The sequence below is a fragment of the Camelus ferus genome, chromosome 7 (assembly GCF_009834535.1).
Source record: "Camelus ferus isolate YT-003-E chromosome 7, BCGSAC_Cfer_1.0, whole genome shotgun sequence".
NCBI classification, from domain to species: Eukaryota; Metazoa; Chordata; class Mammalia; order Artiodactyla; family Camelidae; genus Camelus; species Camelus ferus.
The window spans coordinates 39875556-39900104 of record NC_045702.1 but is presented as its reverse complement, the minus strand read 5'-3'; the positions used below and the strand labels follow the sequence as shown (position 1 = coordinate 39900104).

The window sequence follows — 24549 nt, the reverse complement described above, 5'->3', positions numbered from 1 at the left end:
TTGGTCAAGGAGTGGAGAAAAAGGATAAGTAAAGGCAACTTGTATGTTTAAACTGAACCTGTGCTCATTGTCATTAAATACAACCAACGGTAAAAGAACAAGAGGCAAATACTCTGCAGCTGGGTCTGTGACCGAGTGACCGTCCTCAGCCTTCCCACCCACATACTCTCTAATAACATCTGCTTACGAATCCTTTAGGACACCTAAGGTGCTGAGTGCTGTAGGTATCTGCAGAAAATGCTTCACCCCAGACTGTAAACTCTTTGAGGGCAGGGAAAATATCTTATTTATCTTTACAACTTTTCTTGCATGTTGTGCAATCAATGCCTGACACACAGCATATGTTCAACAAATGATTATTTTTTAATTGAAAGGAAATGAATTGAATAAGCACAGGGTGGCTAGGACAGATAAAGGTGTAATGATGAGTAAGAAGTCTCTCTCCACTCTTTTTTCTAATCCTGACTTTCCTAGTGAGAAATAAAAAGAAAACCCTAAGTATACTGATTTTATTCAATAGCAAAGTATGATGTGTCAAAAATTTACACTCCATATGGAGAAATAACCCCCTGTGCATGGCTTTTTGTGGGATTAAGCTCCTAGAGAGAGAGCACCTGCTCTCCAGGCAGCTTTGACATGGTTTGTAAATCTCCTCACTCCACACGTCCTTTCCTGAACTTCAAATGTCCTAGACTTGCTTTGCTGTGTTTTGGTTTCGTGTATTTGTTTTCAATGTAAACTAAAATTGCATAAGCAATTTAAAACTAAAATCAGGAAAGATGACAAAGTACATGAAAATGAGGATCCGAAAATAATTTATGAGAAGTCACTCTGTATGGAACTGATTTACACGACTATTTTTGTTAGAGCTGCTTTGAATTCCATGGAAGGTAAATCTATATTGGCTTTCTGGAGCCCACAAAAAGTAATTAAACTCACCTACCTTTTTAAGAGTGACTGATGAACTGAAATGGAAACTATTTTAACCCAACTTGGGATAACTCAAGAAAATATCGAAGTAAGTGCTACCTTCTTACCCACCCCTTGACCGAAGACTTCCTACATTCCTAGAGGGGCAGGAATGGGGGTTCTGAAGCTTAAAGTGTATGGTGTATGAATTCACAAAATACGCTTACTCTAAGGGAATTAAGAGCAAAGAATGTTTCAGAAATTGCATTTAGAGAAATAGGAGATGGGGATTTACAACAATGTGTAAATGTGTTCCTCCCTTCCCATGCTACTCCTGCAGGTAAAAGGAGATGCTACAGAAAACCATTTGGTCTAAAGATAATTGTTTTAAGAAGAGGCTTAAAGTTCAAGTTAGCATGATTTGACTCTGAAAATGAGTTTAGCCATTATAATGTTTATTCCTAGATCACAAGCTGAACATCTATGAGGTAGGCCTCATAAGCATCTGGCGATGGGCATTAAAAACATCTATAAACACATTTCTTTTCCATTTTTCCTGGGCTTGATTTTTTTACAGCCTGATTCAACTATCACCCAAGCTCAAAAGTAAGCTGACTTGGCTGAGCACACAGCCGGGATTCAAACCAGATTTTCAAGTCCCAGAAACCCTTCCAGAGCTGCCCCTCTATGGAGTCAACTGTCCACTGGAACAACAAAGTGATACTGTAAGCAACAGAAAGGATTGTAAAGGCTAGATAGGAAAAAAAAAAAAAAAAAAAAACCCTAGGGAAGAATAAGCATGGTAAAACCAAACCGAAATTTAAATGTCTGGTAGGATTCTGTGGGTCCTGGTTTGGTTGTGTTTCTTAGTAATGAGGAAATATTAAAAACAAACAAATAAACATTATTTTAGGGATAGTGGTTGGGATTTATCCAGGCATTGTTTTCACTGTTCTAGGTCATAAGTGCAAGACAACAATTTTAAATGGTTACCATCAAATATCCAAAAGCATGTATGCATGTTTCCTCCTTGCCCCAAATGACAGAGGATATGATTATACTAGGATTATTCTAAATTAATTTTACTGCATATAATACCAATGCTATAGCCCTGCTAAGATGGACAGATGGACAAGATGGATGGATGGATGGATGGATGGATAATACATGGATAGAACAGATAAGATAGATGATAGAGAAAATTTATGGGAACATAACTTCCTGAAACCCTGCTCATCCTATCATCTCCTGAAATTTACCCATTTGATCCAAATATACAGAATAAAAACAGTACAAAGGATAGTAGTTCTTTGGTAAAACCCTTGTGATCTTTCTTTGTCTTTTCTTTTGATCCTTGGCATCTGTGTTATCACTGGGAATAATGATAGTGTTAAGCTTTTATTCTTTAACTTTGCTGTATTCTCTCTTCCCTAATATAGCATGGTCTTTCTTTCCAAACTTAAAATATGTGAATAACTGTCTCTGTTCTTCTGCCCCACACTGCCCAAGGTATTGTACTGCCATTCCGCTCTGTGTTAAGAACCTAGTACGTTAACACCGAAGGAAACAAAACACTGAATTCTCCAAGTTCCCCAGGACCTGACCCACTCTTAAGAGGTAAATAAAAGTCAGGCCACAGCCCCTCATACCACTCCTTCAGTTCAGGTGAGGGTAGAGTTGTCTCCACAGTAGAGTTTTGTTTCTGATCAGTCTTTGAATCTGCTGTTTTTGAAGCCAACAAGAAGCCAGAGACCACAGAGCCTATGGAAGGCCTTCAGAAAAAGTCAAGTGAGGCTGGGATATTTTAGATCTGAAACATTCTGACTGCTCTTCACGGTTTTCTCCCTTTTACTAGTTCAGGAAAAACAATAAAAGATTCAAAATGAATGAAAGGAAAAAACCAAACATTTTTTCTCATGTTTTCACTGTGGCTCCAGGGAATAGAATAAAAATAGCATATATTGTAGAGGGCTAATACTTATGAAATACAGATATCATCACTTGGAGAGCCGGCTGCCCTTTGGTGGAGAATGCTAAGAATAAACACAAAGAGGGAGCTTCGATACTTGTTTGATACTGCATTTTTAACAGCTCTCTAGCTTGTGGGTGTCCAGAAAAGAAATGGCGTTAACAATAGAGGCATCGCTAGCTCCTGGTTTTGGTACATATTTCAGCAGCAGCTGTTATTTCAAAGAATTTTTTTTATAACGTTAATAGAGTTTCTTTTGACAAATGTATTGTTACGTGTGTTTCTCCAATCACTTGCAAAGAATATAACAAAATACAATTTTTCTAGGGAGAAAACAGATAAATATTTATTTCATGAATACTAAGAAGTTATTTTGAATCCTGAACATCAGTATGAAGGGGGGAAAAAAAAGAAAAATCACATTTCCCCAGTAGTTCCAAAATTGTAATCCTCTGTCAAATTGGGTTCCTTTAAAAATACATGGGTACATTAAGAGTGTAACGAAATGTCTAGAAGATAAAGTGAAACAATGAAAGCTTATATACCAATAATTGCAAGGGAATAGTTGCTTAAAAAGATTAATTTTCTCATTAACAAAGAGTACATAATATACTTTTATGTGACATTTCTACTATGTAGTTATTTGGTAAGAGACTGGGATCTAAACGGCTATGTGAAAAGCATGAGTTGACTTTAGAAGTTTTCTCTGGTATAATACAATGCAGTTATTTTAAACCCACTAATCTTACATTGTTATATATATATATATATACATACATATATATATATATATATAGACACACACACATTCATATCCACACACACAATACACACGTACACACTATACATATACATGTATACACACACACAATTTCAGTTGCTGTTTGGATACTGCAAATGTGGATTTCAACAACCCAAATCCTATAGGAGGACAACAGTATGCTGTATCACCTTGTTCCTTTATAATCCACCATGAGGATATCTATTATATACCCTTCTTGAAAAGCACAAGGATATTCACCAAACCTAAAACTATATACATAAAAAAAAAAAAGCACTGGCTTGAAATGAATGCTTGTAACCAAAAGAGCTAACTGTTCTGAGTCACTGTGACTCATCGATGCTAGAACTATGTGGATGTCACGGGTTTTGTACTTCCATGCTCTCAAGAGTATGTCTGTAGTAAGAGGCATAAGGAGATTTTTGAGTTCACCTCATTTGACCACTTTCAACCCACACATCATGGATTGGTTAACAGTTTCTCCCCAAATCCATCCAAAAAACCAATTAGGCTGGGTTTCAGCATCGTTGCATTCACAACAACTCTTATTGTTGGCTCAACCTACAGCATGGCTTCCACAATTAATTAGAAATGGAATGAAGTATATCAACCAAACATTTTAAGCAACAGAACCTTTTAGAATCTAATGAGGGGAACCTATCTAGATGCATAAGAATAACAGGCATCTAAACATAAGATTGCAATTCTCTCGTCCACTTATCAACTTTTTGTTGTTTTCCTTTGACAGGGACATTGCAATGGAGGGTTTAGACACTTAGGTTATCATGCTACTTGAGAAAATAAGGTATAAAATGTTTTGAAAAACAAGTAATTCAAGCGTTTTCTTGCTAAACCACAGCATTTACTTACTTTTGCTGTTCCATGTGTTAATACATATAAATATGTTAAGTAACTGGGTCACAGGAGTTTTCATAGACAAATGGCTAAGGGAAATGGGATATTAATCAGAACATGTGTTGTTATGATGACTTATTTTAATTGGGATCCAGGGCACTCCAGATGTTTAGTCCCTGTACACTCATGGAAAAAAAATCCAAAAGGATGCTAGATTCTCATGCTGAAGTCAATTCCTTCATTAAAAAACAGGGTTACTTTTGTCAATACATAGAAGGCTACAGTGAGATATCTTCCCAGAACTAAGAAATAATGTTATGCTCTGAGAGGAAAAAAAAAAAAGCTAGGATTAACTATTTGTAGAAACTACCTCAAGCAGCAATGTTGACATAATGCTTGAGGCAGTGGCATATTGAACAGTGAAATGTGTTGTAAACCATTCATTGCTAAAAACACTTAAGCACTGTACCTTTACTGGTTTAGTTTTTAAAATAAAGTAGAAAGGATCAGGGTTATTGTTACAGTAGCACTGTCTTGAGTGGGAGAGAAAAGGACAGGGTACCTGCTAGTGTTCCCAGAACCGTTCAGCATCTTTGGCCTATTTGACCCACCTCAGTTCATGCTCTGGGCATACTTTTCGGGGTATGTAGAGCTTATGATAATATGTTAGGCTAATATGTTAGGCAAAGAAAATGAGAAAATAAAAATATGAGGACGTCTGCCTTAAAAACAAAGAATCCTTGCCAAGATTAAAGTCCAGACATGCAATCAAGGATGACTGAAAATGAACAAGAATGAGAACCTACTTCAAGATATCAACATATCTGGTACAGAATGTATGATCCAAAACAGAGGTCCACGGAAGAGTGCCTCTTGCACTGTCGGGATCTCAGGTACACAAGATGGTCCCTATTCACTCATCTTGGCAGGTCCATCCCAATGCTGGAGACGGATGTTTGGGGATATTCTACCTTAAAGTCACAATTCATCGACTAACTCCCTCCCTCTACACTCTCAGCTTACCAAGCAACTTTCTGGATATGATTTGAAAAGTAGGTTTTCCTTCAGGAGAAAGAAACCACTGCCTGGCCAGTAGATGTGAGCATTCCAGTGTGCATGAAGGATATAGTCCATAGTAAACTGGCAATCAAAACCACACATTTGTTACAAGTATCCATTTTAGTGTCAACCAGTCTTCTACAGCATAATCCACCCTTCATATACTGTCAACGTGGAACTCCTTTGTCTGACAATGCGTGGAGCCCTTCTCGCTAATCAGCTGGCTTCTCTTCATAGTTTCAAATACATTGTATGCTCCCAGATGCAGGCATTGCTGGTTTCCCAACAAGACAGTCCGTACACACAAAACAAAATAAAGAGCCACAAAGTAGATTTCACTTCAAAGCACCTATGTCAATAATTCTCCAGATTTTATACTCTCTTCTGTTACTAAACTGTCTTATGTGTAGTTTATGAAACATAAATTGGATAGAAGTTTGAACTAAGATGGCCACTGAAGACCACTGTCTTCTAAGACTTGTGAATCCATCAGAATTCTGACTAAAATCACACCAACAGTTTCTCAGAAACAAATCAACCTTTCAAAAGTTGGGGAAAATGTTGAACGAATACAAAATGTTCTGTAAAGTCCCCACATCTCGGGCGTATGGGGTTGATTCCAATACGAGTGTGCTGAAGATGAGTAAATATATTCAAGTGTTCCTATGGCTCTGCCTGGACCAGTGCACAGCCAGCATCGGCTACAAGTGATAACAAGCAGCCCTGCAGGACGAAATAGCCTAGGTGAGAACAATGAGGTGATCAAAGGAGGCAGCAACTACGAGCCAAGGTTTCGATGGATCTGAAATAGGGCAATTCATTATTCTGGTGTCTGAAGACAGCCTAATGCCAGTGTCTCTGGTAGTATAGGGGGACATCTTTGGAAGAAAGAATGAGGTGAGTATGATTCTCTGAGATGAGAATATTGGGATTTAGGTGTCTATGTAGATTCAAAAACTGATGATGGCCTCAAAAATACATGTCCCCCGAATAAAGGTAAATGTGCCAGTGTGTTTGTTGCTCCTCAAATTCTGGACACAAACCTAAGTCTATGCAAACTAGCAAGAATACTGGCTCCACTGCCTTGTCCATTTTTCCTGAACTGAGGTCCTAAAGGGAACATGAACAACTTGAAAAATATTCAGAAAGAGTGGCTGAAGGAGATACCACTTCCTCATTGAGGAAATAGCTGACAAACTGTGTCCTGACAGGAAAAGTAGAGAGCTAAGAAATTATTAGGTGAATATAATATGCAAGTGCAGAATCATCTCCCCAGCTATAAGCTTTGTTTTATTTTCTCTTGTTATGGATTTTAATTTGGCTTTTCATTTTCCCTAATGATGTCAATGATCTTTTAATGTGCTTTTGCTTTCTGTGTATCTTTCTTGGCGAAATGTTGGTTTAAATCTTTTGCATGCTTTTGATTGAGCTGTTTGTTTTCTTATTATTGAATATTGAGATTTCTTTATATATTATAGTTACAAGTCCTTTAACAGATACATGGTTTGCAAAATTTCTCCCTCAGTCTGTGGATTGTCTTTTCATTCTCCTAAAGATGCTTTTGAACTTGCAGAAGTTTTTAATTTTGAAAAAGTATAGCTATACGTCTGTTACTCTATGGTTTGTACTTTAGACATTATATCTAACAAATCTTTGCCTAACTCAAGATGAGAGTTTTTCCAGTTTTCTTAACTACAAATTTTATAGTTTTACATTTTAAATTTACATGCAATCTATTTTAAGTTACTGTTTGTATATAACATGAGGTATACAGAGACATTCCTCATTTTGCAGGTAGATATCCAGTTGTTCCATCACCACTTATTGATGACTATCCTTTCTCCATGCTCTTTGTCAAAAATAAGATGTCCACATACATGTGAATCTATTTCTGGACTCTCTATTCTATTCCATTGACCCATATGTCTATCTTGATGCCAGTACTATAGCGCCTTGATTATTATAGCTTTGTAAGTCTTGAAATCAGAACTCTTTAATCCTCCAACTTTTTCCTTCTTTTCCCAAGTTGCTTTGTCTATTCTGAGTGCTTTGCATTTCCATGAAAATTTTAAAATCAATTGTCAATTTCTACTAAAAAACCCTGCTAGGATTTTAAGTGGGATTGCACAGAATCTATAGATCAACTTAGAAAGAACTTAAATTTCAACGATCTCTGGAAAATTCTCAAATATTTGGAAACTAAATAATACACTTCTAAATAACCCTTAGATCAATGTAGAAACAAAAATAAAAATTAGAAAATATTTTGAACTGAATGTGAATAGAACTGCAGCATATCAAAGTTTGTGGCATGTTACTAAATGAGTGCTTGGAAATACACAGCACTAAATGCCTATATTAGAAAAGAAAAAAAATCTCAAATCAATAACATTAATTTCACCTGTAGAAACTAGAAAAATAAGGCAAACCAAACCCAAAAGCAAGCAGAAGAAAGTAAACAATAAAGATCAGATCAGAAATTAATGACACGGAAACAGAAAAACAATGGAAAATATTAATGACAATAATGAGTAAAATTGGTTAACCTCTAACCAAACTGGTCAGGAAAAAAAGAGAAAAAACACATATTACCAGTATAAAAAATGATAAAGATCACATCACTATAAATTCTATAGCTATTAAAAAATAAAATGAAATGAAGATTCTAAGCCAATTTAATTCTGTTGTAACCTGTGAATATTCTTTTTATGACTTATTTTAACTTATTGGGACTTGTTTTATATCCCAAAATCTGACCCATATTTATAAATGTCCTGTGTGCACTTGAAAATAATGTGTGTTCTCATACTGCGGGTGTTCGAAGGATGCCAGTTACATCAAGTTGATTGATAGTGTTGTTCAAGTCCTCTTCTCCTGGCTGATTTTACTTCTACTTCGTCTATCAATGACTGAGAGAGGGATGTTAACATTTCCAAATAAAATTGTGAATTAAAAGCTTCTTACGCTTCATTTCATGCATTTTGGTGCATAAATGTAGAGGATTATTATACCTTTTTGATAAATGGACTTTATCATGCGCTGAACTTCTTTTCTCTGGTGATAGTGTCTCTTCTATGAAATCTACTTTCTTTCAATTACTGTTAGCTTGGTATACCATATCCATCCTTTTACTTTGGGTACTTATGTCTTTTTACATAAACACAGAATACACAGGGTCTTACAGTCTGAAAATCTCTGCCTTTTAGTTGGGCTGTTTAGGCCATTTACACTTTATGTGATAACTGATAGACTTAGTTGTAAGTCTACATTCTTACTACTTGTCTCCTACTTGTCTTATCTGTTCTTTGTTCCTTAATCTTTTTCTACCCTTCTTTGACTATTTTTATGATTCCATTTTATCTTTTTTGGCTTATTCGTTATATGTCATTATTTTGCTATTTTAGTAATTGCTTTAGAGTTTACTGTATATCCTCTTAGTTGATCTCAATCTACCTTCAAATGATGTTCTACCACTTCATGTATAATATTAGAACTTTACAACAGCATATTACATTTCTCCCCACCTGGCTTTTATGCTATTGCTGTCATACATTTTAGCTTTATAAATGCTATAATATTCAACAATATTATCTTATTCAAATAGTCAATTATCTTTAAGATATTTAAATAATGAAAAAAATATTGTATATTTATTCCATCTTGTTACCATTTTTAGTGCTCTTCATAGCTTCGTGTGGATCCACATTTCCAGTCGGCCTAACTATCCTGCCTTTAACATTTCTTGCAGTGTAGGCCAACTAGAAGTGAATTCTTTCAGTTTTTATATCTGAAAAATACTTTTGCTGAGTATAGAATTCTGGTTGAATCTTTTTCATCAGCACTTCAAAGATGTTGCTCCACTGTCTTCTCACTTGCATTGTTTCTGATGAGAAATCTATCATTCATCCTTATCTTTGTTTAACTGTATATATGTGTCTTTTTTCTCCAGCTGTTTTTAAATTTTTCTGTTCATTACTGGTTTAGAGTAATTTGATTATGATATGTTTTGGGGTAATTTTCTTCATATTCTTTATGCTTGTGTTTTATTGAGTTTCTTAAATCTACAGATTTACAGTTTTCATCATTTGGCAAAATTTTAGCCATTACTTCATCAAATATTCTTTCCTCCTCTCTCTCTTCTTTAGGAACTCCAATGACATATATATTAGGCTGCTTGAAGTTGTCTTAACAACTCACTGATGCTCTTTACAATTTCCTTTTTGTGTGTGTGTTTCTCATTTCAGAGAGCTTCTGTTGCTAATTCTTACTGTTCTTTTCTTCTACAATGTCTAATCACATCCAGTGTATTTATCATTAATCCCATCCAATGTTATTTAGTTAATACTATCCAGTACATTTTTCCTATCAGGCATTGTAGTTTTCATGTCTAGATGTTTGATTTTATCCTTTTTATATCTTTCATGTCTCTACTTAACTTTCAAATATCTGGGCAACAAGTGTAAGAACTACTTTAATGTTTTTATCTGCTAATTCTAACATCTGTTTCAGTTCTGGGTTGGTTTCAGTCCCCCCCCCCCCTTATTATGGGTAGTATTTTCTTGCTTCTTTACATGCCCAGTAATTTTTGGATGTTAGATATTATGAATTTTAGCTTGTTGGGTACTGTATACTTGTGTGTGTGTGTGTGTGTGTGTGTGTGTGTGTATTTATTCTTTATTCTGGGATACAGTTATTTGGAAACATTTTGATCCTCTTATATTTGATTTTAAGATGTAGGTGAGATTAATGCAGCATTTAGCCTATAACTAATTATTCCCCTGTAAGGCAAGACAATTATGAGTATTCTACCCAATTCCCTTAAATTAGGAGGTATGCAAGTCTGGCTAGTGGGAATAGGCACTCTTCCTGCTCCATGTGAGTGTCACATGTAAACATTAAGACTGTGCCCTCTGAAGCTCTTGAGTGGTTCTGTCCTGGCCTCAGGTCATTTCCCATTGTATGGGGCAATCAGTACTCTGATGAATACTCTTCAGATTTCTGGAGTTTTATCCCTCTGCAGCTTTATCCTCTCTGATATTTTATCCTGTTAATTAGAGCTGCCTTGGTCTCCCTGGATCCTCAGCCAGCTCCTCACTCAAGGAGTCCATCAGGTCTGCCTAGAAACCCTCTCAACGCAGTTGTAGGACTCACTTCATTTGTTTCTTGTCTCTTAGATACAAATGTCTTCATTTCTTGATGTACAATATTTCTTGATGTCTTCATTTCTTAAAAATTGTTCTTGTACATATGCTGTCTTTTTAAAAAATTGTTTCGGGCAGAAAAGTAAATCTAATTCTTGATAGTCCTCTTTGGAGAAGCAGATGCCCATGGATTGTCTTTTGTCTACTCCTTCCACTCTTCACAGCTGGCTTAAAATTTCACAAACCAGCATCTTTAAACATTCTAATTCCCAGAACATTCAATGAAGGAAAAATTCCTGCTGAACTCCCTCCCTGGGACTTGGTAAATAACCCTGCAGAGCCTAATTATAATTAATCATTTGAGAGACACAAATAGAGGCTATCTCTTATATCTCTGTTAATGTAGTCAAGTAAAGTTAACGACAACATCATATCTCTGGGCAACTATAAAAATTATAGCTATGTTACTACAAACATGACTGAAAATAATTCATTCATGTGGTACCCAACAAGTCTTCCAATGACAGTTTAAAGTTTAGGCCCTGAGAGACTCTTGGCTCAGAAGCCTGGATCTTTTTATGTTAGTACTTTTCACCCTAAGAGTAAGCAAGGTATTTTCAAAGGACATTCATTCTTTGAAGTCAGTTAGAAAATTAGTCCTGCAGGGCCCAAAACAGTTCTTCAGTAGCCTGACAGAGATAATGTACAACTGCCATGTGTTTGTTATGGCAGGATGTAATTTACCCTTTCAGCACCAGCTCCTTACCTCGGTGTGTGCCTCAGCTCACTGGAGTTTGTGAATAACTAACTGCGGTCTAGTTTCTGCTGGGTTCCTTTCTGAATGCATACAATGTTGAAACTTCAAAACATAGTGGGTTTGATCCCACTGGGCACTGAATTGTGCTTACATACTCCCTCTCAAAAATTAGAGCTGGTTCCCGGGGTTGGATTAAGGGTAGGGGCATTAAAAATAGTTAAACTGACTTCCTCTGGTCATCGTTATTATATAATAAGATCCATTAAAAAGAAATGTTCAAAATGTATCTATTTGTTACTAGTTTCTAAAAATCAATGTATCTACTGATATATATATCTTTTTTAAAATCTTCTAAAGTTGAGAGTTTTAATGACCGAAGGCGAAGAGGCATGTGTGACTGATCAAACTCTTTTCTACTTCACATCACCAAAAATTAACTTCAGTCCTGCTAAAGATTTTGGGCCAAGACAGCACAAGTAACTAAAGCCCAGTGACCTAAGTCCTGATGATATCAAAGCAGTGATAATGACCAGTGTCATGTTAGTCCATTGATGAAATTAAAATACAAAGTTGTTCATGCCCAAACTTGCAAGTATATGGATATATCAGATCCCATTTGAAGCAGTGAAAGGTTGGCGTTATGGAGAGAAAAAGGATAGACATCAGAAAAGGTCTCTTCCTTATTTACTGCCTCCTGTTCACTGCTCTACGGGATCAAGAATCTGTTCATTAAATAATCAGCTTTATACTTATTTGTATAATAGAACATAATATCTATTTCATCACTATCCTCCTCTAAAAACAGTTTAATTATTTAAACTACTTGGCGATAATTCAGTTAAAAAGGACATGAGCAAAATAAAGGGGCTTAATGAAAGTAATAAAATTTAATCCACAATGTTCACGTGAATACATTATAACAGATATTTGTAGCACCATACAAAAATGTACTAAGATTCAAGTTCCCATGTTAAAGATTTGGAAATTGGTTTACTGCAGGCTTTTAGGCTATAGGAATCCAACGGGCCAGTCACTGGATGCAGGATGGGTCATGTGTCAGGGTCCATGTTTATAATTAACACCATTTTCCTCTACTGTACATATTCTGCCTTGTGTTACCTTGACTTGGGTCTAATGATATCTGGCAAAGAGCTTCTGGTACTTGAACAAACCTTACCCAATAACAGAGTCTGGCTAAAAGACGTCATTCTGAATTCTATTTTATCTCCATGTAATTCACGTCTTAGTCATAATCATTCAAGGAACATACATATTAGGCAAGTGGTTTCCGTGTGCGTAAATAATTAGGTAAAAAATTGGACATGTGTGTTCCCCAGATATTATGCGATAAGACATCTGAAGTGAATTATTTGACCTTCAAGGAAAGGGCTGATTTCATGCATATGAGTAAAGAGAGCGTATGACAATGCTTAGAGATGAAAGCTAAAGGAGATTCTTTCTTTTTAACAGATGTGTGAGTTGGATTCAAATTTCTTCTGACTCCTCAACCTGATTACCCAGCATTTGTTCTTCAATGGCTTTATGACCAAACTATTCAAAGAACGGCTTAGCATCCAACATCATGTCTCCAGGGAGGTATGACTCAAAGAGGCTGGGACCCTAACAAACGCCACTCCCTAGCAACTTTCATCTTCTGTTTAATATCATGCACATGTGTGCGGGAATAACTAGGAATGAGCCCATGTAATAACTGAAACAGGAGGATTATATAAAAGGCGAGAGTAGTTCTCTCATGGTCCAAAGTTTGAAGGGTAATACAATTTGACATTTCAGATTTTAGAAAGAATGGAATGCTATTTATGACAAGTAAAACTAGTGCCCGTGAGTCCCATTACAATGTAGGTCCATTCTAATCGATCTGGGATTGTCATTCAAAGCTTGCCTTTAAGACGTACTCTTACTGACCAGACTATATTCTACAGCTATATGTGCTGTCCAGTATGTGGGCCTCCCAACATAGTGATAACACTGAACAGATTTCTGGTTTTGTTTTTACCAAAAGGAATAACTCATTAAAGTTAAAATGTGAAAACTGAACACATGGAACATTTCCCATTTATGTTGCATGATTCACAAAGACTTATACTCCATCCCATTATAATCGGCAAGCCCAGAATCAACTTATCATAAAGTTTAAAATGAAAAATGGCAGGTGGGAAAAGAAAGAGTATAGATGCATTTGTGATGGAGAGAGTGTGGTGGAAGGGAAGAGATACAACAATAATTTGTCAATTATTGGAAAAGGGATAACAGTCCTCTTTAAATGTAGTGAATGGTTTTTCAGGGTGTAACATATGAATATATGAACAACCACAATTTCAATTTTAGGTGTAATTCTAACGGGCTTGCATTAAATTGCACATTTTATGAAAACATATAATGGGAATTATGCTCTTACCATCTGTTTTCTTTGAGTCATTTCCGACATTGGATTGATCCTTCTTGTCTGTCTTGTTTTTACCATCTTTCAAGTCACCTGAAAATAATAAACATGACAAACAGTGTATGTCTAAAGCTAAGGGGGAAGTTATAAATAGCTTTAAACCTGTCAAGGTAAAAAAAAGAAGAAAAGTACAGCATAATTTTAGTCATGAAGGGTTACACGTCTAAGTGTAAATATCAGGAAGTTGGATTAGGTCCTGGAAACTGGATTATGATCTGGAAATTAAGACTGAAAGTTCATGTTAAACCAGATTGTACTCAAGTCAGTGGTGTTTATTTTCTAAAGAAGGCAGTTTAGCTTTATTGTTAGGCTGTGGAGTAAGGAAAAACCTGGATTAACATAAATTATGTCCATTAATAACCACTATTTAACTTCTGTGTGCTTTTCCTTATCTGCAAAATGGGGATAAGAATGCCTGCTCCTTAGGCACAATGTAAGGATAAATGCGTTTAAAGTGCTGAACGTGATATGTGGCACATTTCTCAGTGACCACTGCTGATCTAGACCAGAGCAGTAAGTGGTGCTTTAAATAATGAGCTTGTCAAACTGTAATATGTAAAAGTTAAAAAACACTATGCACACAAATGTGGAATCAACATGTGTCAAAATTTTACTTAATTCGTTTATGAGGGAACCAGAAAGATAGTAAGAATGGTTCCAAGAGCATTTAGGGATATGCGTTTTTCCAAGTATTTTAGAAATATGTTAAGACAAGATTGCTAGGTTAGAGACAAAACTGGTTACATCCTATGGGGCAATAAAACCACGGTGGGGGTTCTCTCCTCTAGCAGTCAAAAACCTACGGGTTAGCACATAGCTTCACAGTACAAAGTTAAACACAGTCATGCGCTTCTAAAGTAGAAAGTCAGGAAATTATGGGCTAGTATGGCCTGTTATTGTTTTCGGAAATAAAGTTTTATTGGATCGTAGCCACACCCATCTATTTACATGTTGCCTGGGACCGCTTTCCTGCTGCAGTGATACGGTTGAACAGAGACACACAAAGCCAGGAATCTTAACTATCTGGGCCTACACAGAAAAAAGTTTGCTGACTCCTGCCTAGGATAGTGAAATTAATCCAGGTCTGTTCAACGAGATACCAGTGTGACACTGAAAGGATATGGCACCCCCACTCCCAGTTTCATTCTCAAGTTTTGGATATTTTTCTTACCAATCTTATTGACGGCAGCTTTCTTTTTAGCTTGCATAAAACCAAGAATAGATTACTACTGGATCACTTGTACTTATTTTTAAGCAAAAAGACCCTAATAATAATTGCAACCAGGAAGGAGGGGTCTGGGCCCAACGTGGGAGGGGTACATTTATCCTTTCTGCTTTCTTTGTGCCAGCCACTGTGCTAAATGCTTTGCATGCATCACTTCATTAAATTCTTTTTTTTTAACATTTTTTATTGATTTATAATCACTTTACAATGTTGTGTCATTAAATTCTTATAGCAACCTCTTTATGGGGATACGATTATTGAAAGTGGACAAATTCATCAAAGATTAACTCACTAAGTGATCGATCTGCTGAATAAAAAAGTCATCAAATGATTGAAGATGTTTTCCAAGGTGGAGTTATTTCCTCAACTTCCCTGCAGACACTCTGCTGAGTGCTGAGTGCAGCTGTGTTGGGCGCAGTGGATCACTAGCCTGCCTGTGTTTCACACACTCCCAGACCCCATTTCTGCCCCAAACTTTGCAAGAGTGTCTCCCTCTGGCAGCAAAACTGCTCTTGTTGTCTACTTTAGATCTGGTTCAAGCCATTGATCTGACAGTTTTTGAAAAATGACCAACTGATCTTTCTACAAAGCGATTTTGCTTAAATATTAAAATAGACATATGGAGAATTGATGTAAAACTCATATCATCATTTCCATTTTACAGCTATGGAACCTAAAGCACAGATACAGTAATGTACCACAACATACACAGGTGGGTCTGATTCCAGAGACTAAACTCTCAATGACTGTATTTTGCAACTTCCTTGTGAAGTTTGAGTTTTAGATTTCAGGCTTCCAATTACTGTTGCCATTTTTAAATGCCTTTGGCCTACAGATTTATTTTTTAAAAAATGGTTATCGAAGAATAAATTCAAGACCATTTTGGGTTGCAATATATTCTACAAAATAAGTAGTTTTAATGGAATTTGACAAATTCTAAGCTAAGTTAGGAGTAGTAAAGTCTCCAAGTTTCTTCTAATTCTTAATTCTGAAATGGCTGTAAACTGACTGGAGGGACTGAGGGAAGGGGAGTCAGCTCTGGCCAGGGCGCAAGCAGGAGGAGTCTAAGTGAAGCACATGGTCATCACACGTTACCACCACCAACGGCCAAAACAGATGGAGTCCTTTGGAGACCCCATGGAGCAGTCCAAACACTGGTCTTTCCCTGTTTTAAGGATGCTAGAAATGGACCCAAGGTTGATCTTGAGCCCTTTAGTCAAACTAATTTCCTGAAGAAAAATGAACTTTCTTTCCTAAATGAGCCTTCACACCTCTAATGTACAATAGTTTAAGCTTGGACTGGAGCTTTACCCACAGCTGCAGCAAGGCCAGGATGTCTTCCAGAAGCCAGCAGAGCAGGAGTGGTCTGATTTGTCAGCAGCCCATGGCAGCCTGCCTTCAGGGTCAGGGCTGGAGAGGCTGAGAGAGAAAGCGCCTTGATGGAGATCAAAGCTTAGAGGTTCCCATAATTGCTGACAGGGGACCAGATGAGATTACCGGCCCTCCTAAGGGGATGGTACATATGGAAGACTGCCTTTCCATCCATCCATTCTGGCAGGAAGCACTCGGGAACTGCTATCAGCTATTACCATTATTATAGGTATTAAACCTCTCGAACTCCACTTAACCAATGTCCTCCAGCTCTATCCTGGAGGTATCTTGGGCAGCCACAATGAAGGGTGCTGGGAAAGTGACACATGTTTGTTTGATGATGTTCCTTGAACAGAATCCATTAGGTAATTTCCCATGGGTTGAATATGGACAGCTGATGTGAGCTGTTATTCAATAAACAGGGGGAAACAAAAGAGCCTTTCTGTGTAGTTATAAATCATTTTAATTAGGCTCCTGTAACACAGTCCCGAACCACCATTAGCTTTTCTTACTATTGCTCAAAATTGATTTCTTTTCCTACCTCTCATTTAATACTTAATTTTTAAGGGAAATGGTAGACCATTGCTTACGCTGGGAAACGAACAAGTTGTGAAATAAACCCAGCCTCACTGAAGACTCAGGCTCCTGCTTGTTTCTTTCAGGCTCTCCCCCTAATCATCTTCAAAATAAATTATTGCCATCTCTGTCCTCTCTGGCTGTTTGTTTATACCCATCTCATAGAATGTATAAACTTCTTTGTGACTGGCATGTTTGTATTCATTGGTTTCTCTCCCTGACCAGACCAGGGGTTGGCAAACTATGGCCCATGAGCCAAACCTGGCCTCAATGCCTGGTCGTATGTGGCCCACAAACTAAGAACAGTTTTTATATTATTAAATGATTGGAAAACAAGGATATTTAATGACATGTGAAAATTGGAATTTTCATAAATAAAGTTATATTGCAACACAGCCATGATCCTTTGCTTACATGTTATCAGTGGCTGTTTACGTGCTGATAAGGGAGTGTTAAGTAGTTGCAACAGAGACTGTATGACCACAAAGCCTAAAATATTTACTGTCTGGTCCTTTATAGAAAAAGTGTGCCAACCTCTGGAATAAACAGATAAGCTTCTTGTGGACAGTAGCTGAGTTTCAATATTTCTTCAATTTCCTACTCTCCCCATGGCACTGAACCTTGCAAATAGGGACAGTGCTGGCTATGTAATAGAGAATTTGGTCCCACGTATTCCTGAATTTGACCTGAAACCTCTATTCATTGGTTGTTTGACTTTAAGCAAATGAAATCAATCTCTTTGAGTCTCAGTTTCCTCATCTGCAAAATGGAAATGAGTGTCTCAACCTCATACAGTTGTTAGGATTTTTAACTGATTTAATGTAGGTAAAATCCCACATACAATGTCTGGCACATATTAAGCATTCAATAAATGTTAGTGATATGATAAGTGATTATTTTCTATTAAGGAAAAGACATTTTTAACCCACTTTCCAAACAGAAAACTAACAGAAAAAAGCCAAGAAGAAACACATCCTGCCTGCCTTTCTCACCAGCCCATACATAGTTCTCCCTTGGGAAGAAGAGACTCATCTAAAAGGAAGCACTGAGTATGCACAGCTCAGCGCAGCCACTCATTTCTCCAGCCTCCAACCCCTTTGAGATGTGTTTTTCACGAGACACACACCTTTTCTGTTACTTTAGAAGCAGCCCACTCGGGTGTGGGGTCGGGGTGAGGGACTGAGTTCTGAGCCCACCCGCTCTGCCGGTGTCTGGGTGGCTAAGCTCAGTCCAGGGCAGATGTGTGCAGAAGCCCAGGTGCTCAGCAGACCAAGTCTATGTTTTCCAGCTCAGCTCCATTTGCAGTGGAGCTAATATTCTGATAACTTTCTGATTCTGGTGTCTCTCTCTCTCAGTTGGTTTAGACCTCAGAGGGGAAGTGGGAGGTATTTTGCACTGCCCTCTAAAACTCCAACAGGTGTATTACAAATTCTTGTTAAACTGAACATATTTTCTGGACTATGATGCACTCGAATACAGAGCAAACTAGTTACGAGCTGTCTCCAGAGCCTCACTGCTGAGGGGCTGGACAGGTCAGGTGATGGCCTTCCCTGCCTCCTGGGGTGGTCATGGGGCTTACCGGAAGGGATTTAGGCCAAGTTCTTGGAACATGATATGAGCTATTATCATTATCACAGGTATTAAAGCATTGTTTTCTACATGTTATATATGTTAATTTTAAAAATAATTGAGAAATGTTATGCTAAGCACTTTCTACATGTTTCTCGTTTACCTGGGCTGTGTAGCACAACAGGCTAGACCACGGGTCAGATGAGATCACCTGGTCCTACCAGGCAGGTAAGAGGGTCCACATGTAAAGAGAGAATTTAAAACACCATCTGGTGCATAATCAGTAAATGCGGATTGTCTCATTGTTGTTGTTTTTGCTGTCACTGTTATCACTGGAAGCAAACCAGTTGCCCATGCTGTGAGCAGGTAGTACTGTATACGTTTTCCAAAGACAGTGAAAGATGAAATAACCTGGCCAAAGCCGGTAAGAAGTGAGAGGCACAGCTGTGACTTGAATCCAGGTTTGTTTAAGTGCCAAACTACCTTGCCACAACCCGGCATTTGAAAGCTCCAGCGACTCTGAACTTCCTGCTCTGCCCTAAACGAAGTAACCAATTCCCTGCCCCTGTGCCTGAGCTCATCTCGTTCTCTTCTGGCTCAGAAGTCCCTGGCTCTCTGCCAATTTCAGCATTGAAAACCCAGTTCAGACATGACCTCTTCTTGAAGCTTTCTTTGACATTTACTCCAACCCACAATCCCCAGACCCAGCAAAGCTGATGTCTCTTTTCTTCACATGGCCCTCGGTATTTTATCTGCCATGCTGCTGCTGTTAATGCCTCAGAACTAATTCTGAGGATGTCCTTATCCTCTACGAGACTGTGGACTTCTTGTGGCCTTTCCATTTCTAACTCCTCAGTGCCAAGCACAGTGCTTGGCACGTAGTTGTCAACCGATAAATATTTGTTGCATTAAATATAAGAAATCATCAACTGTACATACACGATGATGACCAGCTCATCCTGGTTTGCCTGGAGCTTTTCTGGTTTTAAAACAGAAAGCCCTGCATCCTAGGAAACCCTTCAGTCCCAGGCAAACTGGGACGACTGGTCCCCGTAACGTATACACTTGTTCACCTACACATATATAGACACATACTAGGAAACAGACCTTATGCAGATGTGATTACCGTCCTTCCTAAGGGGATGGTACATATGGAAGACTGCCTTTCCATCCATCCATTCTGGCAGTAAGCACTCGGGAATTTGCTGGAATTGCTAACAGCAATTCCCCTGGTGGGTAGGCAGGCACTGGCCAGAGTCTCCAGAACAGCTGGGAAGGGCCCAAAAGGTATAAATCTCCCCGGACAGAAGGGCCCAAGTAAGCTTCTGGCTGCTTTTGATGGGACCCACAGCCCAGTGAGGCGCGATCGGCAGCAGCTGGACAGCCGGGGAAGCCCTGCTCTGAGATGTCGACACAGGGGCTGTTCTTTGCCAGCTTCCATTCACCACATCATTAACACCCTGAAAAAGAGCCTTTCACCAGCACAGTTCTACTCACCATTCTGTTGCTTTTCTCCTGTCGACTTCTCAGCTTTGGAATTTTTCCCATGAGGGTTGTCGCTCTTGTTCGTCCGTGTTCCATTGACTTGATTCTTCAGCTTCTCCAGGTGCCTTTTTCTCAGCCTTGCCAGATGCCCCTTCTTCAGCCTGCCTCTTGGCTTCCATCTCCTTTTGCTTCTCCTCCGCGGCCAGGCGAGCCTTTTCCTCTGCTTCCTTCTTGGCCTTCTCCTCTGCACCCAGGGCAAGCCAGGAAAGGAGCAGAAAAGATAAAAAGAAGTCACGCCATTAGGAGAATTGCCTCTTTGAACTAAAACAAGAATTTGCACTGGGAATTAAAATGCTACAATGACCTAAGGTATTTCTGATTATTTGGGGTATCTTTTTGGTTAATTCAAGTCAGTTGGTTATGTATACTCAGGAAACCAATAAAATCAGTTCATGATGATATTTAGAAAATAATGGGTTAGAAGAAGGGGCAGGAAGACAGTAATAATAAGGATTAATATAGATAATAATAATTAATCAATACTATAATTGGCATTATTAATATTATTATTTTGACCAACAAGTTCCCTTGAGAGTGTCCTCTATACCAGGTATTATACTTAAGTGCTTTTCAAGGATTACTTTCTCATTTTCAATCTCATATTGGAGTACTATTATTGTAACCCTGTTTTACAAATGTGGAATCAAGGCTCATAGGCATTACAGAACTCTCCCATGGCTCCAGTAAAAATTGAAGTTTCATGTAGATTTGTTTAGGATCTGGAGTTTAAACACAAGTAATGGATTACAAAACAAAAAGACAGGGAAAACAGCCATCACCAGAATAATACAGTTTCAAGGACACTATTTGTGAATTTGAAAGCAGGAAGAGGGTAACGAAGCCTCACAAAAAAATATGGTCTTCAAACCGTCCAGGAGATGAGAGGCGGCCTTTAGTTTGGCCAGGGACCCTGGTCTGTGTCTTACTTGCTAAGGAGAGGATGTCAACCTTATTTCCAATTTGGTTGACTGTGAAAGGGTCTGGCTCTGTGTTTAAACAAAAACAGCATAATTGCATACGGTCTAGTAGTGGTGAAAAAGTTGATTCATTCAACTAATATTTATTGAGCAGGTACAGTGCCAAGCACCATTTCAGGCACTAGAAATACAGCAGCAAGCAAGACTTTTAGAAGAGAAAAGATCATAATTAAGCAAACAAATCACTGAGATAATTTTAGGTGGTGAAAAGTGCTTTACAAAACAATATAGCAGAGTAATATGATGGAACATGATCAGCATAAGGGAAGGAGGTGGCATTAGGTAAGAAGTGGCAGAAAGTGACGTTTGACCAAATCCTGAATGGTAAATTGCTGACCATGCAATAATCGAGAGAAAGAGGATTCCAGGCAGAGGAAATAAAAAAATGTAAGGCCATAAGTTTGGAATGAGTTTGGTATGCTCAAAGGACAGTGAGTTAGCCAGTACGGTTAAAGCGAATATAGTAAGGGGTTAGTGACAGATGATATGATCAAATGACCAAAGATATGCAGGACTGAGATCATGCAGAGCCTCAGAGGCAAAGAGGTGGAACTGGGTTGTAGGAAGTAACATACATGGAAGGCACCTAACAGAGACCAATCCTCCCTTAGGGTCTAGGGACTCACCTGTTTAGCCATCAATTCACTCAAAAGGCCTTTCAGACTGTGCCATTAACATCCACTGTGAAATGCATTATTGCATTTTTTCTCTGGATATGTTACAAATGTCCCACACCTCATTACCAGGGGTCCTCTTTATTTGCCTTGGCTCGCCTTGGTCCTGAAAACATCTGGCTTTCATAGACCACAAGTGTGGTTTTAATCTAATGGGCACCAGAGTAGTTATGAATGTGATCATGTTCCCTTTTGTTTCAGCTGCTAAAGAACACAAAGCCCAGATTTGGTTCCAGACTCACATGTTCACGGGGCTTTATGGCATTGTATTTTGTGAATGTCTATGATCCCTGGCTTCATTTTACTTTTTCTGCCCTTACATTTGCCTGGCTCAGATGTCCTCCTTAATATATTACAAAGTTTTCATTCATCCTTTCATTGATTCATCCACCCACCCATTCAAACCAATGTCCTGATCTCACCCTAGACAAATTAAATCAGACTCTGGAGGGAGAAAGGCAAGAACAGGATATTTTTAATGCTCTCCAGATGATTCCAATGCACAATCAGGATTGACAAGTACTGATTTAAATTTTAAATGTTTGCCATTCAATATTTCATGACATTCTACTTTCCAACAGGATGTATTTATAATTTACAATAAAAAGGTAAAGAAAGATTTCTTTATAAAATCACATAATTATGTGTATATATAGTATAATATATCTTCTGAAGTCTACGAGGTACAATCAAAGAGTAAGAGAATGCCCTGCAGAAAAAAATAGGAGACATTCTCAGTAGCTGCAGGACCACAGAAAGCCCCCTAGAATGTTCATCCAGACTTCCTTTGATCCTTCTGTAGTGCCCTGAGGACAAAGGTCAAATGCCATCTCCATCACTGAATTCCCAGTATGTGGTTCAGCACTGGGCAGCTAGCAGATGCTCATGGACTATTTATTGACGAAATGAAATGTACATAATGGGTCTGATTCACCCTATCTGCCAATGAACCTGACTTGCACATATCCCATCATTAGCAATCCAGACTAGCATAAAATACAGAAAGTATATGCACTCTAAAGTCCCATCCTGAAAGAATTAGCCATTTAACAAATGTTAGTTTCCTTAACCACTAAGGTAGGTAAGTAAAAAGATGACTGTACTTACTACACAGCTAACGTTGGGGCAAAGGGGAAGAGAATTCATTCATACTCAGGCATCAGGAAAAATAACGTATAATCCTCTCACAGAATCCCCACTGGATCTGTGGCAAACTGTCAACATTCAAAAACATTCCTGCATTAAAAATAATTTCGATAAAAGCTGAAGGTGTTAAATTCTGCTTTGCGTCAAGAGTATAAAACATTATCTGAGCAAGAAAAGTTCATCTGACAACTGAGTCAGACCAATTTTCTATGGGAAATCTAGCAAAAGAAAAAAAAAACAACCCTGGAAGGGAGGTACATTTCAGAAACAAATTTGTGCTCAACTACAGCTGACAGCAAGCAATTGATGTTTAAATTAATGAATGGTAGCTCTTATGACATCATAATCAGATGCAATATGATTCCTTTCCTTGCAGCAACTGTGTTCCAGTGGACGGCTCTGAAATGCTCTACAACTTCTCCACTTCTATCTCTTCCTCACATCTCTGAAATATCTGATATTAGTGCGATCAGCCATCAGCACCCAGTGCTACTACTCAAAGTAAGTTGACAAAGCAAGCAGATGCATAAATAAGAAAAAAGAAAACAAACTGACAGGAGGTACATCTGTAATCAGATTCTCTTACATTTTCAGGGTGAAGTTATTAATATACATAAAGTCTTTCCTACTAGGAGACAAAGTAGGTGAAAGAACAATTAATTTGTACATGATCACAGGATCCAAAAATGACATATATGCAAAGAATTAACTCTTCAGGTTTCAGATTTAACGTAAGTGGCACTTCTAGGCTGCTAGACTAGTAGAAAGCAAACACAGTAGTTCAATCCCATTTCCTTCTGATTTCCATTTCAGACTATCTGTGGCGATGCAACTCATTATGAAAATGTGGTCAGAAGCAAGGAGCTAAAGGGTTAAGGGAGAGCAGAGCCCTTATGAGCCATAAATTGCACTCCTCCTCCTGAGAGCTGGTTCTGTCCCACACTGAATGTCTGTGCAGCCTTGGAGAAATATATTGATTTCTTCATTTCATTTGTCTTTCTGAATAATGATAGTACAGGCTCTTGGTTAAAATGGTATTAGGCTAATTATCTCTTAATATTTTCTGAAACACCTACTTAAACTATCTACAGAGAAAGAAAAGGAGAGAAACTGACTAACTTAAAAAAAAAAAAAAACCAAAACACTATACAAATTTTGAATAGTTAATTTTTGATTATATACAACAACAGAAAGGTACTTTTAGACATTTAAAGACTCAGGAGACATTCCCATTGGACCTGTCTAAAAATTTTAGCCAAAGTGCTTCCACTGACAGAAAAATTCAATCAATATTAAAAACTCTGAATGAGGAAAATATGTTAACAATGTGCAATAAAACTAGTAGGTCATAGTGTTAATTAAAAATAATTGTTAAGCTAGATATAAAACTTGATTCAATTACTGAAATAATATTAAAGGATAAATTAATAATAAAATAGCAATTTACTTAAAATTTACTTAGAATCACCTAGTTTGAAAATCTTATATTATTTCAATAAAAACTGAGTAATGGAGGAAATTTAAGAAAATT

The 24549-nt window shown here is 37.8% G+C and overlaps 1 protein-coding gene across 1 annotated transcript in view; it reads right to left on the bottom strand.

The window, feature by feature from the left end:
• Positions 1-24549, bottom strand: part of PDE1C (phosphodiesterase 1C) — a 474248-nt gene that overhangs the window by 28695 nt on the left and 421004 nt on the right. Inside the window, 3 exon segments of the mRNA XM_014561810.2 lie at positions 13891-13968; positions 20174-20270; positions 20272-20405. Of these exon segments, the coding sequence (XP_014417296.2) occupies positions 13891-13968; positions 20174-20270; positions 20272-20405 (309 nt within the window).